This window comes from Electrona antarctica (genome assembly GCF_951216825.1).
Source record: "Electrona antarctica genome assembly, chromosome: 16".
Lineage (NCBI taxonomy): Eukaryota > Metazoa > Chordata > Actinopteri > Myctophiformes > Myctophidae > Electrona > Electrona antarctica.
In genome coordinates, this window is record NC_136797.1 from 38,365,918 (window position 1) to 38,391,480 (window position 25,563).

The following is a 25,563-nucleotide window of genomic DNA, read 5'->3' on the forward strand; positions in this document are numbered from 1 at the left end:
AAACAAGAATAAAGGCTGTCAAAGTATCCATGTGGCTGAACCCCAAAGCCGTTATTTATTTCCCCCAGACTGGAACATCCTCATGATCACTATGGTGTTGTTGCACAAAACACAAGCACTCCATTGGACCTTATACAAGTGGGTGGACACACACACACACACACACACACACACACACACACACACACACACACACACACACACACACACACACACACACACACACACACACACACACACACACACACACACACACACACACACACACACACACACACACACACACAGATAATACTGCATATAGTCCAAACACACTGCAATGGATGTTCTCAACCCGTTAAAGAAAAATACACCTCAGGTCCTAGTCCTACCTTACCCCTTATGCATTAACGTTATTAGCCATATTTGACCATTTTGAAAAACATTTAAAAATAGTTCAACTAGCCAATCTACATGGACACGTGAGATTTGAACCATTTAAAAAATATATTTTTATGGCACAAGATATGGCACCTCATCTAAAACAGTGGTTCTCAACCTGTGGGTCAGGACCCCCACATTATTTTTGGAGGGTCCCCAGATTACAGTGAAGTGTAAAGACTTTTATCACCTTATTAATAGACAAAGAAAAAAGAAACGAAACGAAAGAAAAGAAAAAAGGCCATTAGGCCTACTGCATCAAAAGTAATCAACACACCTTGGCCAAATTGACAAATTTGAAATTATATAAGAAAGGGGCAAACATTATGAAAATAGCCGATATACTAATTATATCTGCTATTTTCATAATGTGTATCTGTGGAACCGAGTCAAATGTAAGGCCTCAACTGCTATGATTCCAAGTGCTTGTCAGGGTGGGCCCGAGGTCAGGTGGGCCCCCAGGTCAAATATGATTATTTTGTGGGGTCGTGGCCTGAAAAGGTTGAGAACCAATGATCTAAAAGAACACTCGCTGACAAAACCAGGTGCCTATAGAGAACTCCCCATACACAGAGCCAAGTACACCAACAGTAGTCTCTCGAGAGTCGAGACACTGTTTTTGCCGATGGGTTCTCAGCTTACAGTAGCGTTGGTACCCAGGCTTTTACTTTCGTTTGCGTTCGGCTCAAAAAATGAAAGGCTGGGGGAACGAGGGACATTTCCTGGTCTAGGAGAGGAGTGGGAGTGAACTACAGTGCAAATGGGGCGGCGCTTTCCTCCGCTGATTTCTACCAGGGAGGGGCGGGGCGGAGCCTCGGAGGGTGGCAGGGGTGGGGGCTCAGATCGGTGAACCAATATTCTGCAGCGGTTGCTCGTTGCGCGCCCGCCCCTCTAGACCAGAAAGCATGCTGGCTAGGCCAGGCTAGTAGGCTACACCAACAGTAACAGTTCACAATGTGGTGCTTTGCTGGCTGTTTTCAAAAGTATATAAATCAAGGAACGGAAGTTGGATGCGTCTGCTCCGCTAGTGAAGCGTATTGCAGAGGATCGAGAGAAGGCGGTTCGATTTTTGGTCGGTGGTTGACGTCGACTTTCCTCAGACTGAGGCAGAGAAGAGGTGCTTTGTCTTATCAATTCTGAGATCATACACACAGTACATTTAAAGATTGCAGTTTCTCAAGGCAAAAGACAGTGAGCAATTGAGAAATCTTTTTTTTCTTTAAAAGAATAATGTAAGAATCTCACTGCTATACATACACAAGATGAGCCCGGAGCATCATCCTTCCAGTTTGATAAGCACTTAATTTCAGTGGTGGAAAGTAATGTAGTACATTAACTTAAGTACTGTACATAAGTCAAGTATTTGTATTGAGTACATCCAATTTCAAATAGGATTTCCAATTTTACTTAAACTTCACTTCATCTTGGATCTAAATATTGTATTTACCCCACTACATTTATTTGAAAACTTTAGCTACTAGTCACTTTGTAGATTTTTATTATTGTCACAAAACATAAATTACCCACTACAGCCGTATATACATTTTGGCCTTTTGAAAATAGCCGATCTACAAGCTTGTAGATCTGCAATTTGAAAACTTGAAATGGGACATTCTGCATAATGAATACTTTTGGTACTTTAAGCGCATTACAATGCCAATAGTTTATAGTATTCTACATTGCAGTATTGTACGTAAGTAAAACATTTGAGTACTTTTCCACCACTGCTTAATTTAGTATGGCAAAGAAAGACTCGACGGCTTAGTGTAGTGGTTCTCAACCTTTTCTCCATCCACTCTGAGATCTCAGAAAGCGTTCGCAGCCCACCTGAACACTTATTGGCTGCAGTGTTAAGTGGTCAGATGGGTGGGCCACGTGCATTTCCAGAGCACGTTCAATAATTTAATGACCAACCAATCGATTGCGTTTCAGCTTGGTATTAATATACAGTAAAACCTTGAATTTTTTTTTGTTGTGATAAATGGGAACTCTTGAAGAAAACGTACAGTACAGTACCAACATCTTTTGGGAGGAACCCACTTAAAATATCCTCGTGGCCCACAGGTTGAGGAACCACTGGCTTAGTGTGAACAAACACGTTTCTGATAAACAAAAAAACATACTTATATCCAATGGAATGGTAAGGTCAAAACGGGTGTGTGCAAGTGTATGTGTGTGTACAATATTATGCAAAGCTTGAAAGGGCAAACTTGAGTCCAGCCAACTATCATATGGCCTTAAGTCTCTATAACAAGCACAAGTCATAGTTATATCGCCGAAGCTCAGAAATGTGTGAGAAATGTATTTCGTTTTAAACAATGACAGTGAAATTAATTACATGTGGTACTCACAATAGGCAATGGTACTTAAAATAGGCATTTGTACTCGCAAATGAACAAGCAAGAAAAAACATTATGCAATAAAAATTAAAAAAAAAACTCTTAAAATGATATCTTTTGGCAGCCATACTTGAGAAAGCCCCAAGGTCTGCTATACACAAGCCCCCCCCCCCCGACATTTTCATAGGTCACCATAGTAACTTTTTTTTTTTTTACATACAAGTGCAGGACTATAATGGGAAGAAATGTTTAAAACATCACCCCTCAGAACACTGGTTCTCAAACTTTTGCTCAATTTCAAGGACGCCCCCCCCCCTCCCATAACTGAATGTGCACAAAACCTGCAAGGGTCCATTTAGAACCCTCCTCAAGGACCCCTCAGGGTCCCTGGACGGTTGGACCCCCACTTTGAGAACCACTGCCCTAGAAAAACCTTTCCTGCCAGTACATAAGCCAAAAAGCAGACTAGAAAAACAAACATTTCTCGCTGCCATGGCTACTTATATGTCGTTCGTTGCCGTCGGGGTGGAGAAACCCTTTATGTCCAAAACCATTACTTTTCAGTAAATGGGGAAAAGAAAAAAAAAACTATATTCCAATGGATCCAATGTATTTTGTATTTTAGTCACAAGCTCTTGTTAATACTTTTCATTGGTTACATATTACCGTATTTATAAAAACATAACCCCACACAGCGAGACTTGGGCCACCTTCAACGTGGCGTTCCTCTTTTGGGCATGATGCCATTATATAGGCGGAAATCTTTGATAATAGCAAGAATAGTCATTCTACAAACTCAGCATGAATTTATGAAAAAACAAAACAAAAACATACAAAGATTAAATATGGAGATACAAGGTTTCTGCCCGACAGCGACCCCTACTGATCAGGTGTATCAAAGGCTTGGATTTGAGCCGTTCTACCGCCGAGGAAGTGCAGAGTTTACACCCGATTCAATCCCGCTCGCACGTCGCGTCTCACACTGAAGATCTACAAGCCCACAGTACGTCACGGCGCGGTGCATTGCAAGCTTGTCGTTGGGTTGTTTTTTCCGGTGCAAGACGCCAGTGCAAGACCGAGTATAAAATCAGGCATTAAGGACATTAGGCTTGAGCTTAGGAATGGTAAACTAATACATACAAAGTATCCCCACCAAAAAGCCACAAAATTAACCCCACATAAAAATAAAAAAAACAACCTAAATTCATACTCCCAAATAGCCTGAATGGGTTAGTTTCTCTTCAAGGCAGTTCATCTGTAAAAGATAAAAAGAAAAAGAAAAGAAAAATAATTCATATCTTCGCGTCAGTGGATTAGAAATTACCTGTGAATACAGAAATACACCACCAAGCCAATAATGCTTTATCCAGTAACAATAATACACTACATAACACAATGAATCCTAGACTTTTGACTTTCACTGAGAAATTAACCCCATTTTTCTCCACAGGCAAAGTCTCGTCTCCCATTCTTTAGAAGGCTTGGTGCGGGGGAAAAGGGGTCTGTTGTTTGGCGAGAGACTGTGGATGAAAAACCATTCGTGATTTTGGCACCGCCTTTTCTCTCTCGACTCCGAGGAGGTCCCAGACGATCTTTGTTTACTTTCAAAAAATGATCTACATAATTTTCCTTTGGTTAATAAACACAAAACACATACAAAAAAAAAAGAGAGAGATGAGCAAAAAGTTAGCTTGAATTTTCCTTCTCAGGAGAGCGCGTCCAATTTGCAGCCCTTGTTGGGTTGAGTTCTTTTTAGACAGGCTGAACCCAAACTTGAGGTTTTTAGTATGGGTTTAAACATGTTAGGCTTCTCAAAAGGCTCTTCTGAAAATCACAGTGGTTTTAGAATAAAACTAGAGGGCAAATGTTCATGTAGAATGAGCAAGAAGTAAGACGTTTAAGTCCTCCATTAGCTGTTGTCTGGTCTCTCTCTCTCTCTCTTCCATCTATTGTTCCATGTTCATCGTCATGGTCGAGTCTCAGGCGTCAAGGTGTAGCTGGTATTTTTTTTATTTTTATTTATTTTTTTAATCAGGTATCAGGTTCCTACGAGAAAGAGACAAAGAGCTGTTCCAATCAACGCAATAGAAGCATTAACACAGTGTCTAAAATATCACCCCAAAAGAACACATTGTGAATGCATTGTGAGCTTGTAGATCTGCTATTTTCAAAATACTTTAAACTTTTGAAAACTTTGAAATGGGACATTCTGCATAATTAGTACTTTTGGTACTTCAAGTACATTTTGACTCCAGTACCTTTGTACTTTTTGTACATTTTGAATTCCGGACTTTCACTTGTAACGGAGTAGTTCCACATTGCAGTATTGATACCTTTACTTAAGTAAGACATTTGAGTACTTTTTGCACCACTGTGGAGTGTGTCGTTACCTGGAACGGAGCGCTAAAGTGGAGAGCTGAATCTCATCTATAGCTCTTCTGCTGTTGCATCAGTCCCACATTCTCATATACCCTAGAGCTGTCGTCTCTCATCCTACACACACACACACACACACACACACACACACACACACACACACACACACACACAGACACACACACACAGACACACGCACACTTAAAACCAACACATAATCCTTCCGACGTCGGAACCAGTGATGCCATGTCCACTTTAGGCTTGTTTTTCTGCAAAGTTGCTTGTAAATAGTGGTTTGCGTTTTGTTTCTAAAGCATATAGTTGCTTATTTTATTTTCATTTTTCCAAATGAAAAGGTTCCGGCATCGGAAGGAATATGTATTGGCTTTGTGTGTCTGTAACTGATAAACATTTTGATTGCCTGACTGTAGTAATTGTACCCCAGGTCACGTTCTTAACATGGGGGTCCGGGGACCCCCAGGGGTCCTCGGAGGGTTTTCTGGGTGTCCCCCAGCTAAATGATAGTTGGAAACCAAATAGACCCTTACTTAAATGAACAGTGTGGCTTAGACAATACTCACTCTGTGCAGGTGGGCGTGGGGATGGGAGTGCAGGGAGGCAGAGGGCTCTGTTCTCCTCCAGTTAAGTCAGACAAAGAGTATTTTATGTTGGTGTATTCACGCCCTTTGATCTTACTTTTCTGTTGGCAGAGAAGAGAAAAGAAAAAAGGTTGCGAGACGTGGCCATGGAAAACATGTAAAGAAATAATAAAGTGCCACAGTGGCACTGTTGCATTGACATTGACATCGTCTAGCATTAGTGGTGCAAAAAATAATCGATTCAGCAATGCATCCCATTATATGTGATGAAGTGAGATTTGGTGGTGGCGATGGGCAGCAGCACCCTAACCTGCTGCCTCCTCGATGTGTCTCCGTAACGTCTCTATGTAGATTAACCTGTACAGACCCGTTAAAACCCGACCGTGTATTCCAAATCCTGACAGTTTTCTGAAAAACCTACCAGTGGTGCTCAAACCTTTTCATATCAAGGTCTCTATGGAGAGCAGGGGTGGCCACACTTTGTAGTCCGGCAGTCGACAGGCTTCTTTTGTTTAAAGTGGGAAATTTGGTATATAGTCTTTTTTATTGGCCTAAAATATTGTCTATATACATACATTCATGAATCCACTTGCTGACCGGCTGTCACTATTGGGCAATTTTTTATAGGGGTTTCTTGTGACCCTACCCATACCACATTTGTCATGATGTCTATGGCCATTTTTAGCCCAAACTAAATTGTGTGCAAAACTAATGCTTGGAATGGATTCAGAATCATGAAAACCCCCTAGTTTGACATGTCACATGCTACTTAAAGCATAAGGAAAGTTTGTCTTTTTTGACATGTTTGCCTGCCATAGGATGTTAATGGTAGGGTCACAACTTAGAAACCCCTATAAAAAAATAGTGACAGCCGGTCAGAAAGTAAAGTGGATTCATGAATGTATATAGACAATATTTTAGGCCAATAAAAAAATACTATATACCAAATTTCCCACCCCATAACCCCGGCTGCCGGACTATTGGGAGCTACTTTCAAAATGACCAGCTCAACAAGATCTACCCACCAAAAAAATGATTATCCCATTGCTTAAAATAGTGTGAAAATGTACATATTAGACAAACATAGTTGGAATGGGAAAAAGGGAGGGGGGATATTATTGTTTTAGTTTAATATAACTTTGTAATGATACCGACGTGTGCAACACTCTTGAACAGCTGGCGTCTACTGACCTGTTCCTCCTCTATGCGTCTCTGTAACGTCTCTATGTAGTGCTGCACGGCCATGTAGATGAAGCGGTACTGGGCTTCGGTCTGCACCATGCCCGAGCGCTGAGAACGCACCATCTGAATGGTCTTAGGCACGTCAATGTCACAGTCCACCCCTGGACAGGACGACACGGACACACACGGACACACACGCACACACAAACTTTTAAATTACTGGCATTTTGATAAATGTTATACTGTCTGACCCGTCTGAAGTGAGTGGTGCTGTACTGTACGTACTGTACAAGCTCTCTTCCCTGGCCTGTGTGTGTGTGTGTGTGTGTGTTAGGCTTCACAACAGTGAGACTTGGTGGTGTGTTAGGCTGCACAACAGTGACACTGAAAATATGCTATTTCTGTGCTCGCACCCAGGGACACATAGCTGTCTATAGGAGTGGTTGCACCACTAAAAAAAATCAAAATCAGACCCATCTGAGTGGTGCTGTACTGTACTGTACTGTACTGTACTGTACTGTACTGTACTGTACTGTACTCTACTGTACTGTACTGTACTGTACAAGCTCTCCTCCATGGCCTCTGTGTATGTGTGGCTGCACAACAGTGACACTTGGTGGTGACAAAATGCTCGGACCCAGGGACACGATTGCGATTACCTCAAATAATTCCGATTATGTAATAATTGTGACAACCCTACACATCGTCTGGAAATTAAAGCATTGGCAGCATTATTAACACAGAGGCCCCTTTTCCAACAGGGGTTCAACCGGTTCTGCTCTTTTCCCCCCACCTAATATTGGACCAGTTCAGAGTGTTTCCACTGAAAATGAATTGGTTCAGAAACCCTAAAAGTTGGTTCAGAACTGGAACCAAAAAAATACTTTCTTGCCCTGAACTGGGAACTAAAATGGGCGTGTCTCTATTCTACAGGTTGGAAGATGCAGATGCAATATAAACAGTGGTAAAAGCAAGTTTAAAGGCAGAGTATCACGCTACCTGGCATCTACTTTGTCTCAGTTGAATTATGACAAAGTTGTGATAATATTTGAAAATGCAACTATAAGGCTCTATACAGCCTGTTCAATGCTGTGTGAAGTCGGAGCGGACTAGTGGCCACTACTCTGAAAAATCCCTCCCACCGTGTCGGAGAGGGCCGAGACAAAACAGCGTGTCATCCTGAGTATCTAACCTACGTCATCACATTGGATCCCATGTTAAAAGCCCATTTGAATTACACTATTTTAGCGTCTTCATAATGAAATAAATAAATAACTTTTTTGATTACCATGACCAATGACTGCTATACACTGCTATACATTTTCGTATCGATACGGAAACAGAGCTTGTACTGGCTTGGGGGCGTGTCCATCGCAACCAGGCTGTGTCAGCCAGCGGACTCAGTTTGCCCACGATGAATGCTGTGTCTTATGGAGTTTTTTTTCTCTCCGTATCTCACCTCTCTATTCTTGCGTTTGTGTGTGGCTGGAACAACAGTGACACTACATTCGATTAATAGTGGACAGGACAGGTAGAGGTAGACTATTGGCCTATATATATATATATGTTTTTCATTTTTTAATGGAATGAGAGTTAGCGAAAGAAAACGACCAGATTAAGGTTGGTGAGGGGTGCGTTAAAAGGACTGGATTAAGGTTGGTGAGGGGTGCGTTAAAACAACCGGATTAAGGTTGGTGAGGTGTGCGTTAAGGGTTAAGGTTAGGTTTAGGTGTGTTGCCCCGTGGGAGGTCAGGGTTAGGGTGAGGGTTTGAGATATCGGACCAATGGTATGTCTGATCCAAGCAGGGAGGATTGTGTGAAGTAAACTGTCACCCCTGCGGCCGGTTGTGTGTTGAAGGGTGATCAACGAACGCTGCTCATCAGTGCGGCCAAAGTGAATCGATCATCGTGGAAGAGGCAGAATTGGGTGTGGGTGAAAAAATGAAACGACATGCTCTGTTTTGTGTGCATACTGTTTAGTTTTTAAGCAGTGTATAGTCGCAAATGGAGTGATATGTTCTGTGATTCTGTCATACGGTAACGGCGCTGCATGGGATAAAAAAAAAAGGGGGGGAAAAACCAAACGAGATTTGATCGTGCCTCCCCCTGCTTTAGGCTATATTTCTTCTACTACACAGCCGCAGCTATCATAGCCTAGAAACAAAACATTTGCAAAGCATTACGCATCAATTTATATGCCTAAACAAGCTTGATGCAACGCTGTCACTTCCGAGGCTAATATAGCAGAAGCAGACGTGTGTTTGTATGGATGGATGGATGGATTGATTATAGTACTCCACCCGTTTCCTGATGAATTGAAAATGGAGAACCCTGATGTAGTATAGTGCTTTTTCTGGTTTTAACCTCAGAGCAGTTTTTGTATTGACCTGTACCTTCTAACTGTACCCATTCTGTGAATAAAAATGTCAATCAATCAATCTTGACCTGAACATTGTCCATAGCAAAGGCGCGATGTGAAAGCGGAGCTGTGTTCACATCTTGACGTCATCGAAATGGTTGCAACTGTGCCTAAATATTTAATCTTTTCTAAATAATTTTGATAGATTATTTTTAAAAGGAAATGTCCCTGCTTCCCACCCTTTAATTAACATTAAAACAAAGAAAAGCATAAAGCATGTGCAGCATAAAGATACATACATTAAATAGATACATGTAGGGGTGTGTGTGAGCAGTAGTGATGCGCGGGCTGGCTTTTTTGCATAACCCGCCCGTTCCGCCACGGGAGCCACCCCGCACCAACCTGCCCCGCAAAACAATATATTAATCAACAACCTGCCCGCCCTGCGGCCCGCAAAAACAAAAAAAACGACCGGCTTTTCAACAGCAAGTTCAGCTGCTTTCGAGAGAAAGAGGGGAGGAGGTACCTTATTTTTCTTTAACATTTCTACCCAGATTTAGAGGAGTATCTCATTTTAAACACTAGTCCCAACCAGTCTGCCCTGCAGCCCAAATGACTGGTTAATATCAAAGTAAAATGAGCAGTTGCTTGCTTTGCTTGTATTAATATTAAGTATCGCATCTGCTTGATTGCCTAGAAGTGACAGAGAGAGAGAGAGAGAGAGAGAGAGAGAGAGAGGTGACAGTCCCTCGAATGAACATATAAAACGTATTATACACATGAGTGAGTGTAGCTCTCCACTCGAAATGAATGAATGTCATGTTCTCATTTTAGTTTCGATTGTTACTTCGACTTCATTGCGCGGCGGTGGTACCACACACCCAAAATAGCCGATCTACAAGCTCACAACGCAGTGAACACGTCACCTGCGAGACGCATTGTGAGCTTGTAAACCCTATAATTCTGTGTGTGCACACTTTCCACGCCTGCACGGCCTCGCGCTCAATTAAGAAAGATTTAATGCAGATGCGCTCATTGCGCTGATGACGGCCAGGTTCAGACTCAGAGCCTCAGAGGGTTGAGAGCCGAATTGTTTTAACATGAAGTTCAGGACGGAGATGACACTTTTCTCCGACGGTCAAAAAGGCAGGGGCTGAGCCCGCTTTCATAAGCATAAGATGAACAACAGAACAAGCTGATGATTTCAGCAGGAGGAGGAGAGCAGGTACCGGAATGCTTTTTTTTCTCCTTTTTTGGGGAAGAGGGGGGTAACCCGCCCCGCCCGCCGCGCGGGCACTAGTGAGCAGCATAAAAATATATAAATTAGCTAGGTATATGTAGGTGTGTGTGTGTGTGTATAAAAAAAAATACCTACCTTTCTCTCTGATCACATCAATGAGGATGTCAATCACTATAAAAGTTCCTGTTCGTCCAATTCCAGCACTGAAATAGAAACAATAAGAATAAACATAAATGGTGTGCTCTTATAATAATAAAACGTTATTTGTATAGCACCTTTCATGACATGAAATGCAGCTCAAAGTGCGTTATAGAGCAATCAAGAAAAAAAAGAAAAGGCAAAGGTACAGTGGGAGTTTGTTCCAGGCCGTCGGCCCCCGTAGAAGCAGAACGCTGCTTCACCGTGTTTTTTAGTTTAGTGGTTATAACATATAGCCTACATGTTGGGTGTGTATGTGTGTGTGTGTGTGTGTGTGTCTGTGTGTGTGTGTGTATGTACCTGCAGTGTACTGCTATAGGCCCAGCTTCCAGTATGCCCTCCTGTTTCAGGTTGACCTCCTCTAAGAAGTCCAACACGCCGCCGGGGTCCGTGGGCACTCCGTGGTCGGGCCACGCCCTGAAGTGGTACTGCCACACCGTTCGCTCCGTATTCCCCTGAAACGTTAGTAAAACATAGATATGCTCACAAGGGGCGTAACCACGTCATCTGTTACAGGCCTGTCACAATTATCTGATCACAATCATTTCAGATAATCGCAATTATCTTTGCATAATCGTTTCCATGTTGGAAAATGTTCATATAGTTTCAAACACTTTCAAAAAACATAGTGGAAATAGCAGATCTACAACCTCACAAGTAATCCTGCCAGGCCAATTCTTATACTATCTTATCTATGCTGCTGCTGCATCGTCTGTAAGGAAGCCTCTTATGTACCTGTACACAAGATGTAACAATAAAGTACAACCTTGAACCCTTGATACTATACCACTATATATTATCCAACACCATTGTTACCAATACCATATTATATTATTATCTTATCTTACAGTATTCTATTTATTACTATTGCTATTACTACTACGTATTTGCCTGTATCTCCCTCTCTGTCTCTCCACCGACACGGTCGAGGCTGATGGCCACCCAACCTAGAGTCTGGGTCTGCTTGACGTTTCTTCCAGTTAAGGGGATGTTTTTCGTTACCACTGTCGCAAAATTGGTAGGGTGGGATCTCTGTTGGGTCTCTGCTCTACATGTAAAGTGTCTTGAGACTTGTTGTGATTCGACACTTAAATAAAATTGAATTACCGGTACAGTGACGACGACTACGTGGGGGCTGCGGGGCTCGAGCCCCCTTGATGATTTTAGGGGATTTCTAGTTTTTCTACATTCGCGCAATTCTCGTCTTGCATTGACTGTGTATACAATCGCGCCGCTCTCTGTTTTCCTCACTGTTGCCTGTCCCTTGTACACATGCAGATCAGGCATTGAAATGCTAATCTGGGTGCTTAACCTGCCAGGTAGGTATGTGTGTGAGGAGCTGATCAGTCACAGTTAGAGGGAAAGTGTTATATTTGGCCTATTATTGACCGCGTCTGTGTCACAGTCACAGACATTGCGCACACGAGAGAGGGAGAGACAGAGAGAGAGAGACAGAGAGAGAGAGGGAGAGGGGTGCTGCGTGTTAAAAAATAAATAGGCTACTCATCTTTGTGTTCTGTTTCACCTTATTGCAGAGTGACCAATAGGGAAAAGAAACAAGGGGTTTAGAAGCGAAAAAGTCCGTTGTGGAGAAAAGGAACTATAGCCTATGCACTCCTCACAGAGTGATTAGACTACTAATGAGTGACAGGTGATGCCACTTTTGGAGCATGGCTGAGGATGTCTGTTGGAGAGAGTGTGAGTGAGACAGAACCTGCCGAGGCGGACAGCACTATAGCCTGCAATCATGGCATTTAAACATGCTATTCTGTTTATAAACTAAACACTGTGACGTTTAAAAAATGTTACAAATAGAAATAAGTGTTTAGAACCTAAACGCTTGAGTTTAGTGTGAAACGAAAAAAGAAAAAACAACAACTTTTTTTTCTCCGGGGGGAGGCGGGGCGGCACGGGCCCCCTTGAGGATTATGAAAACTATTCGTCCCTGTACCGGTACTTACCTGTCCAACCTTGGACAATTTCAGTTCTCTCAGGATGTAGTCGTGCGCGGCCGTCTCTCTGACGTTGCGGACGCGCATCGCCCCATACTCCTTCAGGGCCGACATGTCCGGCCAGTACTTCACACATTTGCTCTGGTCAGGGACACAGAAAACCAGTACTTCACACATTTGCTCTGGTTGGGGACAAGAAGACCAGTGCTTCACACATTTGCTCTGGTTGGGGACACAAGAAACTGTTGGCTGGAAGGTGAGTCATTCTGCGCTGTGATTGGCCGAGCATCGCATAATGGGTGTGCCACAGGGGACACCCGTTGTTATTATTATATATAAAGGGGAGAGAGAAGGGGGCGGAGAGAGAGAGGGAGGGGGGGCGATAGAGGTAGGGATTGGGTATGTCATATCCTTGAATTGGTATGGACTAGTATTATACCAGGGGTGCCCACACTTTTTGACTTGAGAGCTACTTTCAAAATGACCAGCTCGGCAAGATCTACCCACCAAATCAATTATTATACCATTGCTGAAAATAGTTTAAATATGTACCTGAGAGGGCTTCAGAATAGTAGAGTTCGTGTTACATTCTGTACAGTATAAGACAAATGCACTTGGAATGGGAAATAGAGGGGGAGAAATGTTTTTTTTTTTTTATCGTTTTTTTTCTTCAATATATTTAAATGAAATACTCTTTAGGGGCATGTCATGTGATCTACCTGCACAGCATTTGTGATCTACAGGTAGATCGCGATCTACCTTTTGGGCACCCCTGTATTATACAAATGAACACCACCACAATTCATGGCTTTGGTCACCTTTCCTCGCTCCACTTCCTTGGTTGTCATGACGATGACTCTGGAGTTCTCCTGGAAGACCATCCTCCAGAAGTCACTGATGGTGTTCTGTAGGCAGCCCTGCGTGGCGATGTACGACTTCTTCATCTTGGTAGTGCTGTTGCATTTGGACTCCAACTCCGGCTGCTAGCGCACAAACACACACACACACACACACACATAGACACGCGCGCACATTTTCTGTATCATCCTATCCTAGTTGATAACGCCATTCAGGTCGAAATCATGATATAACTTTATGTTGTGAACTTGTGATAATACCGTAAGCAGCAGTAGCCTCAGTCAACTACATGTCTTTATTTTTTTTACTTTACTAGATATAGATATAGATTATTACAAAACATACAATATACACTTCAGCCTTATATACATTTCGGCCATTTGAAAATAGCCAATCTACAAAGAGCTTGGGGACATTCTGCATGAGTACTTGTAAGTACTCCTGCGAGGCAGGAGTCAAACCGGGGACCTTCTGATGGCCTCTGTACAAACCCAGCATTGAGAAGCAGCCCCATTGTGAGGTTTTGTGTGTGACTGCTGCTGCAGTCAGTTGGATATTGGACATGTGGAATGACATGTATGTTACGGCATGATGGAAGGTACAGTACATCCAGAGAATTAAAACATGAAGAATATTTACCATGATTGCAGGTACGACCACCCGACTAAAACACGAAGTATGTTTACCATGATTGCAGGTACGACCACCCGACTAAAACACGAAGTATGTTTACCATGATTGCAGGTACGACCATGATTATGTTGGCGTTGATGTAGTCAGCGCCCTGCTCGTTGGGGTCCCCGTCAGTTAGTACCACCCGTGTGTGGTCGACTGGAGATGGAAACAAACACACACACACACAGTACATCATTTAGCACCACCCATGTGTAGTCAACTGGAGGTAGAAACACACACAGTACAGACATTCATTTGATAGTTGATGTTTTTAAATAGCATGAGCTAGGACAGACAGTAGAAAGGGCATTTTTTTATTTTCTCAATTTCACATCGGTCTGGGTTGTGGGGGGGGTGGAAAGTAAAATATTTTAGTGTTCACTAAAAGCACAACATGTTGTAATAGGGCTAGGCGACGAGATCAAATATTACAATATTTTTGGCCAAATACCACTTCTTCTATATTTGTCATCATACTACAGTGTAACACTGTCACACAAAAGTAGCATAAATAACCGATCTTCAAGCTCCAAACAAAAATCGGCTACTTTTGCTTCTTTTTCTTTTTTGAATCACGAAAAGTAACAGTTTTGGACGTATGAGGTTTCCACCCGACAGAGACATATACAAGCTCACATTTCACAAGCCACGCTGTAAGCTTGAAAGCATAAAATAAGGCTTGAAGCCCAACACACACAGGCTGCGCAGCATAGCAGCACAGTATCGACGCACGTCAAGTGCCGGCCATAAGCACCAACAGGATGTGGCGCTCTGCCGCACGGCTGCCAACTGTACTTTGTACAGTAAACACTTTCACCGCACGGCAACGCCTGGAAATAGAACATTGGCGCATCGGAGCGCCGTGCGATGCGTAAACGCGCGTCTGACGCCGCCGGTGTAGGATAGGTCCATTGAAAATAATGGAGGCGGCTGTTTTGACGCGAGCCGTTTGCAGCCTGTGTGTGTTGGGCGTAAGTGATTCGAACCAGGAAAAGACCAAGCTAATGCCAAACCACAATAATACCATCTCCAAAATCCCTAATGATGTCTAGTCTCATGTTGTCCAGCCCTATGCCGTTCTAGTGATTACTTACAAGGCAGGATGTTCTTGTATCTGTTCTTGTTCTTGTTCTCAGCTCTCTGGCCCTCCTTGCGACTGTAGAGCAGTTTGCATTCCTGTTGTTGCAACGTCTGGGTGAAAAACAAAAGATAGATCATACAAAAGCAATACAAATTACAAAAATATAATTTAAAAAAAGATTAAAAGCAGTCCTCCATCGCCCTCCCCACCTTCCCTCCACCGAACACGGGCCAATTGCACCGTGGTGGATTTGAACCCACAACCTCCGTGGTGGTGGGCAGGGACTTTACCGCTGTGCCACGTAAGCGCTGTAAAGGCCTTTTCACACAGGAAGCGGTTGGCAAGTACAGTAATAAATGTTCAATGTGTGGCGAGCAGGTAGGCAGGGAGGCGTCGATGGCCGGAGTGACCAGACAGGACACTCAAACCGTTAGCACTGTTCATGTTCGTCTCACGCGCACCGCCGCCAGAGTTGAATTTTGTTTAACGCATAGAAACATTGCTGATCCAAGTGAGTACGTAGGCAGTGTTTCTCTCCGTATGATTTATATCAACATTTCTATTGGGCAATTTAGGTATTTATTAGACATACTAGTACGTGTGAATATCTTAATTATCATATCCACTTGTCAGTGGTCAAAAAGTGAGCCATCTTGTAGGAAACTTTACCTATTACACACTAGGTCTTAAACGCCATCTTACCTCAAACTCTTCCCAGAAGCCCTGTTTGACCTTGTCTGTGGCCTCCGCAAGTTTACTCAGCTCCCGTACTCGGCTTTCAATCTCTGCAGCGTTAATTCGAGTTGTGTTTAGAGGCTGAGGACAGAAATCAGTAAAGCTATTACAATCAGGAGATATTACTTTGTCTTTATAGAGATGATTGACTTTCAGATCTGCACAAAGAGCGTAGGGGCAACATAGCAATAATATTGTTATGTAACCATATTATGGTTACTGAAATCAGGCGTGGCGACTGAGAACTTTAATCCATGTAAAACTAATAAACTCCCTGAACATGAATATACAGTATGAATGTGTGAACTGTGAAGGGATGTTGGTGTTTACCTGTTTGAGCTGAAGCACTGTGCCCAGCGTCTCCACCATGGGGTTCTTCTTGTAGTGTTCCACCAGGTCAGTGAGAGAGTCAAACTTCTCCCCTCCACCCACGTCATACTTCAAGTCAGGCTGAACAACAACAACACATACTGTAAGCGACGAGCAAAGGTAATAATAAAAACGGTTGTCTTCGGAATATTTAATACATATATTAAATGAAAAACATCAGCTCTTAATGTGACAAAGTCGACATTAAAGAGAGCATTATGGTATATGTCCCCTATTTTTATATGACTGATTAACAACATTTCAATAAATGTCAAGTCTAAAAATGTCCTCATTGCAATTGAAATGTTTTGAAACAATCGTTACATTAACGATACCCATGTTAATAACATTAGCAGTTAGCACTTTAAGACCATTTTGAATATTCTGGGAGGGGAAAAAAAACAAAGAAAAAAGAAAACATGGAGAAAGGAAAAGACAAAGAGAGGAGAAGAAGACGAGCCTTGGGAGCAGCAGAGCAGGTGTTCTCACCTGGCATCGGATCATGACGTGGGTGACTTTGGGCTTGTTGTCGCTGCTGTCCGTCTTGTCGTCCCCGGTGCGGACGGAAAGGACGAAATCCCCAGGGTGGCTCTGGCTCTCTCTCACCAGGAAGCTCCCGTTCTTCCCTTTCTCCGTCAGGAGCTTCTCGGCCTCCCTGCCCGATAGGTGCCCGTGGAACCATCTGACAAACCAAAACACATGTTATCAGGATTAGGGGTTGGGTTGGAATCCGGAGGAACGGAAGCCAAGCTAACACTGAGGAACCCGGGATCCACATTTTGGAACCGTTTCCGGAAATGTATTATCACACTGTCAGAGCTGGTATGTGGACTTCATGTCTGCTATGTTTAGTATTACAATTTAGAGAATTCCACTGCCACATTCCTTTGTTCACAAATGCAAATGAGCACAATGCAAATTATTTTGTACGTATGTATGTATGTATGTATGTATGTATGTATGTATGTATGTATATACAGTATGTGTGTATGTATGTATGTATGTATGTATGTATGTATGTATGCATGTATGTATGTATGTATGTATGTACAGTATGTACTTCTACTGGGAAAACACAAACTTCACTTTCATTTATGAAGCTGTTACCCAGGTGCCTCTATGGGTGCATTCAGAAAGATATAGCACACAGAGCACACTGTGCAATACAAACTAATATGTAAGCGCACTCCCGCTGCGCATATCCGAACGCACACTTAATGCTAAATGAGAATCATCTCTAACCATAATATTCAAGCAAAGGAAGATTCCACATGTATAAGCTCACCGCTCTGAAGTGGGGTCTGCACAATTTAGGGGATACTTGAGCTCGATGACGTCTCCGTTTTTCTCTTTGAGTTGCCCATGGTGCTCCATGTAATACTGGACCAGTTCGGCCAGTGTGGCAAACTTCTCCCCGCCATAAAGGTCATAGTAGTCTCCCGTGTTCTGGATCTTAATGTGTGTGACTGCTCCATTACGCCTGTAAAACAGTGAAAAGAACACAACCACCATGTAGACGTTTATAACATGGGAATAAGAACCTTGCACACAGCAGCACCTTCAAGGACCTTAAGCCATTAAGACGCATCTGTGTCACTTTAGCTTTTAACTACTTTAACCATTATTTTATACTTTAGCTACTGAGAAATAGCACATATACAAGCTCACAGCGCAGCACCGAGAGCCGTGCTACGAGCTTGTAAATCTGCTATGTTTTGAACTCAAATCTTGGCTTCTGGGGGGTCCCTGGAACGAAATATTTTGAGATGGTTCGCAGCCAAATACATATCATTTTGGGGGTCCTGGTTGGACATGAAAAAGTTTGAGAACCACTAGTCAGGGCCCCTAGAAACATGGTCTCTGGTCATAATGGGTTAAGCGCTAGGACCAATACAAACTGTCCTCTTTCTCTTCATTCTGCTGCTATTCTTTGATTATTCTTTTTTTATACATATAATTTCCTTGTTATTGATAATTTTACTATTATTGCTACTACGTCTGAGGAACCAGAACAAAATAATTAGACTCTCATGCAACCGTACGTCTGTAACAAAGAAACCTTATGAAATGACAGTAGCAGACTATACTGTATGCATAGGCTTCCTGCAAGTGTTGATTTTGTTGACTAAAACCATGGTGAAAAATGTTCATCGACTTCACTGATGAAAACTAACCTATGATGACTAAAACTATGACTAAATATACTGACAATTTCGTCAACGAATACAAACTAGTGGAGATTGGAGAAGAGATCCAATAGAACAAAAATATGTTTTGTTAGGTTTCGCTCCGGTGTTACACTCGCAGATCTACAAGCTAGATCGGCAATTTTCAGCATGCAACCAAGTGTAACATCTGTCATTATGACGCCATTACGCCCACCCAACATACATATTTGTCAACTTTTTGTCGCCTAAACTATTATGACATTCAGTCGACTAAAACTAGACTAAATGGAATTTTATTCAAAGTTTCGTGTTTTTTATCATTATTACTGACAGCTCTAGGATAAACCCGTCTGATTTGCTCCCGGGCAGGTATAGTTTTACTGAGGTTAGGGTTACGCATCGATTAGGTTTTATAGGCATAGTTGCAAAAACCGAGAACTGGCAATAACAGCGACTACATAGTGGGGGTTTGCCTAGTGCTGCGGTGGGATCCACAGAGAGACATTCCAAACACTCACCGTACAGACAAGGTGAAGTCCCCAGGGTTACTCTTACTGGGCCGGGCCAAGAAGCTTCCATCCACTCCACGAGTCAACAACAGGTTCTCCGCTTCCACGCCTGTGATGTTGGGATGGAACCACCTAACAGAGACGAACACCATGTTAGGGTTAGTGGGTCTGACTGGGACATAATGCATAATTAGTACCGGGGCATTGCTGTAATTAGGGCTGCCATCAATTTCTGTAATCAAAACCTTTGCAAGGCAGATATGACAAATAACGGAAATATACAAAGAAATTACTGTCATTCATTATTTTGATCTACAACCAAACACTTTTTCACTGTTGCGACACATAAAAATATAAAACAAGTTCATAGCTATGCAGGTAGTATTTGGCATACAAAATTAGGTATGAAATGTTTTAGGCGCAGAATGTTCAAAAAAAGAAAAAGGGTTAAATTGAACCGTAATTATGAATACATTTTACCTATCATTTCCTCTGGGCAAGTAGAACATGACCTGTACTTGCCTTACAATTCAATTCAATTTGATTAAAGTGTCAAATCACAGCACGTTGCCTCAAGACACTTTACATGTAGACCCGACAGAGATCTCCACCCTCAGTAAGCAATATTGCGAAGGGGGTAATGAAAACCTCCACTTAACTGGAAGAAACGCCAAGCAGACCCAGACTCTAGGGTGGGCGGTCATCTACCTCAACCGTGTGGGGGGATAGAGTGTCAACCCCTGGACCACCAGATATGTGAACAGCTACCATCATCAGACTGTTGAAAAAGGCCCAGCCTGCCAACACTTTAAAAAAAGTGTTGGCCTGCCCTGCAACCAAACAAGGCCACTGGCCATGACAATATCCCCTCCAAATTTCTCAGACTCGGTCATCTCCATTGCTCCAATAATCACCCACATAATAAACCTCTCCATCAAACAGAGACAGGTCCCTCAAGATTTCAAACTTGCCCCCCCTGCACAGCAAATTAGACGCCGGCAACTACCGCTCTATTTCTATTCTTAACTCCATCTCGAAAGTGAAAAATAGTCGACCAGCGACCACATCAAACACGAAGTGGATGCTGGCAAATACTGCGGCATGGTCATGCTGGACCTCCAAAAAAGTCTTTCGACACTACTAAACCACTCCATACTGATTAATAAGCTGAAGGCAATTGGTTTTGATAGCACATCAGTGAGCTGGATGCAATCCTACCTGGAGGGGAGAGAAAAGGTGGTGGAGTTGAACGGAACACCGTCTCCCCCATCCCAGTGAGCTGTGGCGTTCCACAAGGATTGCAGGTTGAAAAGGCCCTTAGCTCTAAACTCGGTAGAATCTGGACTTGGCTCGCTGATAACAAACTCTCATTACACCTGGGAAAAACTGAATCCATTCTCTTTGGATAGAATATAAATCTCAGCATGGCGTCTCAGTTAAAGTGGGTGACATTATCATCACAAGAAAAGAAAAGAAAATCTTTCCTGTGATAAAATGGCTACCAATGTAATCAAAAACGTCAACCAAAGACAAACATTATCTCCTCACTGGTCAGAAAAAATACTTTGAAGACCCTAACAGGAGCCCTCATTCAAGGTTTCTTCGACTATGCATGCACCTCATGGTACCACAGCACCTCAAAGGCCCTTAAAACACGGTTCCAGACATCCAAAACAAACTAGTCAGTAGAGATGCTTTTTTTTTGCATCTTTGTGACAGGCATAAACATTCTCCTTTTCCTCCCCCCACACACACAGGAACAGTTTTGAGGTGGGTTTTTACATATTAGAATTTTGGAAATATTCAGATTTTCCCCATACGCACAAGATCGGTATCAGCCAATCATGAGAAAAACAAATCGGTGATCGGGATCGGTCCCAAAAAAACTTGATCTGAGCATCCCTACTAGTCAGGCTTCCACTTGGCCTAACTCGCAGAACAATTCCTGTTTAATTTCAAGGGCCCGCAGTTTGACATGCATTAGTCTACGATCCCCCATTTAAATCTCTGGGACCCCACATTTTTTTTGTAAAATCAATGTTAATTTTAACTCAGAGTGTACAAACAACGGGTCAATTTGGTTCCATTTGTACACTCTCTGAGTTACAGACCTGTAACGGTCCATTTGGTTCCAAACTATCATTTAGCTGGGGACCCCCTGGAACTGCCTCAGGTACCCTGGCCTGAGGGTCCCCGGACCCCACTTTGGGAACCACTGCTCTACAATTCGCTACACCTCTAAAAGCTACCCATGTACCTGTCAAAATACTTCCTTAATGTCAACAAAGTCCATGATCACAACACCAGGGAGTTACACAAACCACGTACAACCCAGATAAGGCTCCAAGGGGTTAAATTGATTTAGCTCCTATACCACTCAAATGTAGAACACCCTACCAACAGCCGTTAAGAAATGTGAATCCCTAGACTCCTTCAAAACTACTCTCAAAGAGCACTTACAAGCAGATGCAATTCGTAAAGTCCCCCCCCCCCCCCTTTTTTTCCCCTAGTGTACACGTTTTCACCCTTTTTAACTTTTTTTAAACTGTATATATGATGATTTCCTTTGTTTGCATAGAAGTGTATATTGTACGTTTTTAAATGTTCGGATGAATTAAAATGTTAAAATGGAACTTATGGAAGACCCTGATGTAAACAAGTGCTTAGTCTGGTTTTATCCTCGTAGCAGATTTTGTATTGACCTGTACTTTCGTTGAACTGTACTGTACCCATTTTACAAACTGTGAATACAATGTTCGATCAAACAATCAATCAATTTCCAAAGGGGCCGTAAGGTTCAGTAACTACTAACTACACACTACCCTCAGTGTTGTGTTGAATTTATCCATTTGCCTTGTTTTGGCATATTGTGCTACAGTGCTGATCATAACAATACAAAACACATCTGCAATGAGCATCCATTGCATACAAGTGAGTGAAGTGACAGTTAAGACGGGTCAACAGTAGTGGTGGTCACAGACAGTAAACCAACGTTTTGCTGCTGTGTGGATACGCCGACTTGCTTAATTAACCGCACATTAGAGATTGGTGTTATTATCCGTTACACTTACACACCACGTATATTATATAATGAAACACGATCAGAACTCAGTTTCTTCACAAGAAGACTCTTGGTGACGTGTAACGTGTTAGTAATGACCCCGATGTGCTTTCTTTAATTGTGCATAAATAAATAAACCCCAGGAGGCGTTTCTCTTGCACGTTGACCACAATGAAAGAAACCACCAAATCTGACCCGCGTAACGTCAAAGATCCATGCATATGTATGGTTAATGATCATCACACATCGTTTGTTTTCCAGGTTTCCTCTCTCTCCTCTCTTACCTCCGAGATGTCATTTTGTTTTCCTCGGGCTTCCTCGGCACTTCCCTCGGCTAGGAGAGGAGAGATAGCTCGATGCTAACACGGCTAGCTGGCTAGGCTAGTGTTGTTCCCCCCAACCAATACTTGTTTTAAGGGTTATATTATCGCCTCCTTCCTCCACGGAACGGAGAGCTTTCATCGGTCCATGGCGGCCTGGAAGAAAACAGCCACAAAACCCAAGAAGCTTGGACCGTTGACGGTTAAACGTTAACGGTTACCAAAAGAAAAGGTGGAAAACAAAAGTCCCTGGTAGTTTAGTTTGTACTGTGTAAAGGCCTCGGCCCTTGTTGGAGGAGAACAAGTCGATAATTTGGGACGTCACCAAACATGCGACAAAATAAAACACACACACGCACAAAAAAGGGTGCGTTTGTTTTTCTCCGCCGGGAGGAACCGCTGGGCTTTTTGTTTTCTTTGTTTTGTGACTCGGCTCCTCCTCCGGCGAGCCGTGTGGAACGAATTAAACTAACTTAACTGTCCCCCCGCACTGGTTCCCAAATACTGGCTCGAGCCTGGTGACGCGAGGTTACTCGGGACCTAATATGTGGGTGCGTGGTGGACAAAAAGTTTTGGGGGTCAATTTATTTTTATTTTTTTGTTTCCTTTGTTTTTGATTATCATTATTTCATAACATTTTCCAAAAACATACCCCTTGATTACCTTGAATTCACTCCTTCAAAACCGCACTTTAGAGCACCGGCAGACAGCTGCAATTCGAAACTGGCCCGTAAATAAAGTTTATTACTGCCCCCCCCCCCCCCCCCTTTTCCCCATACTTTAGGCTACATGTTTTTTTCCCCCTTTTTTACTTTCTTTATGCTTTCCTGTTTTTCTTTTTATTTATATAGAAGTGTATATTTGTAGGACTTTAAAAGTTCAGATGAATTGAAAATGGTAGTCCCTGATCTAAACGGTAACCGTCTCGTATTCAACAAGTCGTGTGCTTTTCATGGTGTCGTCCACAAAGTTTTTGTATTGACTTGTTCTTTCGTTGAAATGTAGCCACTGTGAAATAAAAAAATCAATCAATAAAGCACCCTCTAGTCTAAATAAAAAGCTGGATAGACATGGAGACTCCTGTCACTGAACAAACACTCTAGTCTCTCCACGCGTGTGTGCACACGAGGGTTGTAATGACCCCTCGATCCTGGAATGCGACCCCAGTCAGCAGCAGCTGCTCGAGAACTTATTTTAACCAAAGAAAATCACTTACCGTAACCCTCCTTTAACCCAAATGAACTGATGTGGGGCAGATTAGGGTGGTTGTAATTGGGTTTGGTAAAGGTTGGTGTAGATTCATAGGAGGCCTTAGCTATATTTCACCAGTTTCAAATAATTGAAACGGGCCTCCACCCTCAGGGGGGCCTCCAAGCTCCAACTGAACGTCAGGCGTCAGTCAACCCCCGCCACTCTTGGCCCTCTCTATCTTGCTCACTCACTGCCTTGCTCTCTCCCACAATGTTAAGTTACACCTATTTTATGTTAATAACCTGGGTAAAATGTGCAGTATTGGGAAGTAAAGGGGAGACACTTTAATTGTGAAGGGACGACAGGATGAGGAGAGGTGTTGTTGTTGCTAATTGTCGAGAGTAATGGTTGTGTGATATTGAACAGTCAATACTATTTGTATCAATACGGCTGTATCAACAAAATAATTATGTCATAGGTATATGGGGGCCTCATATTTGGTCTTGAAACGGGCCTCCAGATTCCTAAGGCCGCCCCTGTGTAGATTGTTGGAAGAGCTGATATCAGACTGAAATCTCAACATGTTCTCCTACTGTCATATAGACTGCTATAGCAGAGGGAGACATGGTTGAAATGATGATTCCAGTCAATGCCAGTTCACCACCCTGCCCTATGGATGTTTCACTTCACGAGGATGACGACACTTTTGCGTTTGTAGAGACCAGGCATCCCAACAGGTTGTTGGAAGGCCTTAAAAGTCTTCGACTCAGTAATACCTTCTGTTATGTGATTCTGTGTTGTGCGGGGCAGGAGTTCCCATGCCATCGTAACGTCCTAGTCTCCTTTAGTCCGTACTTTCAGGTAAATGAAACTTTTATTTTATTTATTGACCTGGTGGTGTAAAGGGAATGACAATCAATTCTGTCTTGGCTTTCACATGAACTGAATATCATGCTATATCCAATCAATGACACAGTGTAAGTAATGAGAAACGCCTGGACAATGAACATTCTAAGCCAGGGGTGGGCAAGCACCTATTTTTGATGATTGATCTACCAATGACTACCGCGTGTGATCAAATCGGGGTTGATCAAAAACAACCATTATATTATTATATTATATTAGTAGTACGCATTGTTGTTAGATATGCATAAAACTTTTCTCCTGCCCAGATAGTCAGAATGTATCTTTAATATTACATTTACTGAGTCATTCTTTGTTACCTAAAAGCAATGTTGGTTCTCACTGTCTGGCGTGACCTCACCATCCTTCGTAAACAGTGATCATGTGCCTGAAAAAGCACTGCTCCCCTGCTCTAAGCCAAACATTCACCTTTTCAACCTGCACAGGCAATGTTTACAACCGAGTGGACAGAGTCTCAACAGAACATCAATGGAGTAGAGCCTCAGATGATTGATTTGTTGGTATGCTATGCCTACACTTCAAAGGTGGCCATTTCGACGGAAAATGTGCAGGTGACGTGTTTTATTATCATAAACCTTATTCGTTGTCAAAAGTTTGACCCATATTGGCTCAGTGTTTTATATTTATGATAGGTATTGTATATATTTTGTGTATTCTAGGCCCTGCTGGCAGCATCAGACTTGCTGAATGTTACAGCTGTTAAAGAGGCCTGCTGTCATTACATGGAGAGTCACATGGATGAGAATAACTGTCCAGGAATCCACCACTTTGCTGAGGTCCACTCCTGTAAGAGGTTGGAGAAACTCAGCATCGGTTATATTCTGGAGCACTTCAGTGTCGTCCACCAGCAGGTCAGACACTGAACGATCTATTCCAAACATTTCCCATAACTTAAAGATGGAGTGCCATGCATTTTGTACCTTTCCCTGTTTTGTCTTTGTCTATGGAGTTGTGGGTGCGTGTCGTTTGGGTGGAGCTTCTTTTCCATCCACCAGCTGTCTAAAAAC

At 42.7% G+C, this 25,563-nt stretch overlaps 1 protein-coding gene across 2 annotated transcripts; it reads right to left on the bottom strand.

The window, feature by feature from the left end:
• Positions 1 to 26: 26 nt before the first annotated feature.
• Positions 27 to 22,809, bottom strand: ptpn11a (protein tyrosine phosphatase non-receptor type 11a). 2 transcript variants are annotated; one of them, XM_079524356.1, is made up of 16 exons: positions 22,406 to 22,809; positions 19,070 to 19,192; positions 17,669 to 17,863; positions 16,873 to 17,065; positions 16,345 to 16,464; positions 15,982 to 16,095; positions 15,293 to 15,389; positions 14,257 to 14,354; positions 13,484 to 13,645; positions 12,675 to 12,806; positions 11,014 to 11,168; positions 10,651 to 10,718; positions 6,926 to 7,077; positions 5,717 to 5,835; positions 5,150 to 5,252; positions 27 to 4,805 (listed from the first exon to the last, which is right to left on the bottom strand). In XM_079524356.1, the coding sequence occupies exons 1-15, from the start codon at positions 22,417 to 22,419 to the stop codon at positions 5,183 to 5,185; spliced, it is 1,812 nt and encodes a 603-aa protein (XP_079380482.1). In that variant the 5' UTR covers positions 22,420 to 22,809; the 3' UTR covers positions 27 to 4,805; positions 5,150 to 5,182. The 2 variants fall into 2 exon arrangements, with proteins under 2 accessions (XP_079380482.1, XP_079380481.1); XM_079524355.1 differs by having other exon boundaries at positions 13,484 to 13,648.
• Between the last annotated feature and the right edge of the window lie 2,754 nt (positions 22,810 to 25,563).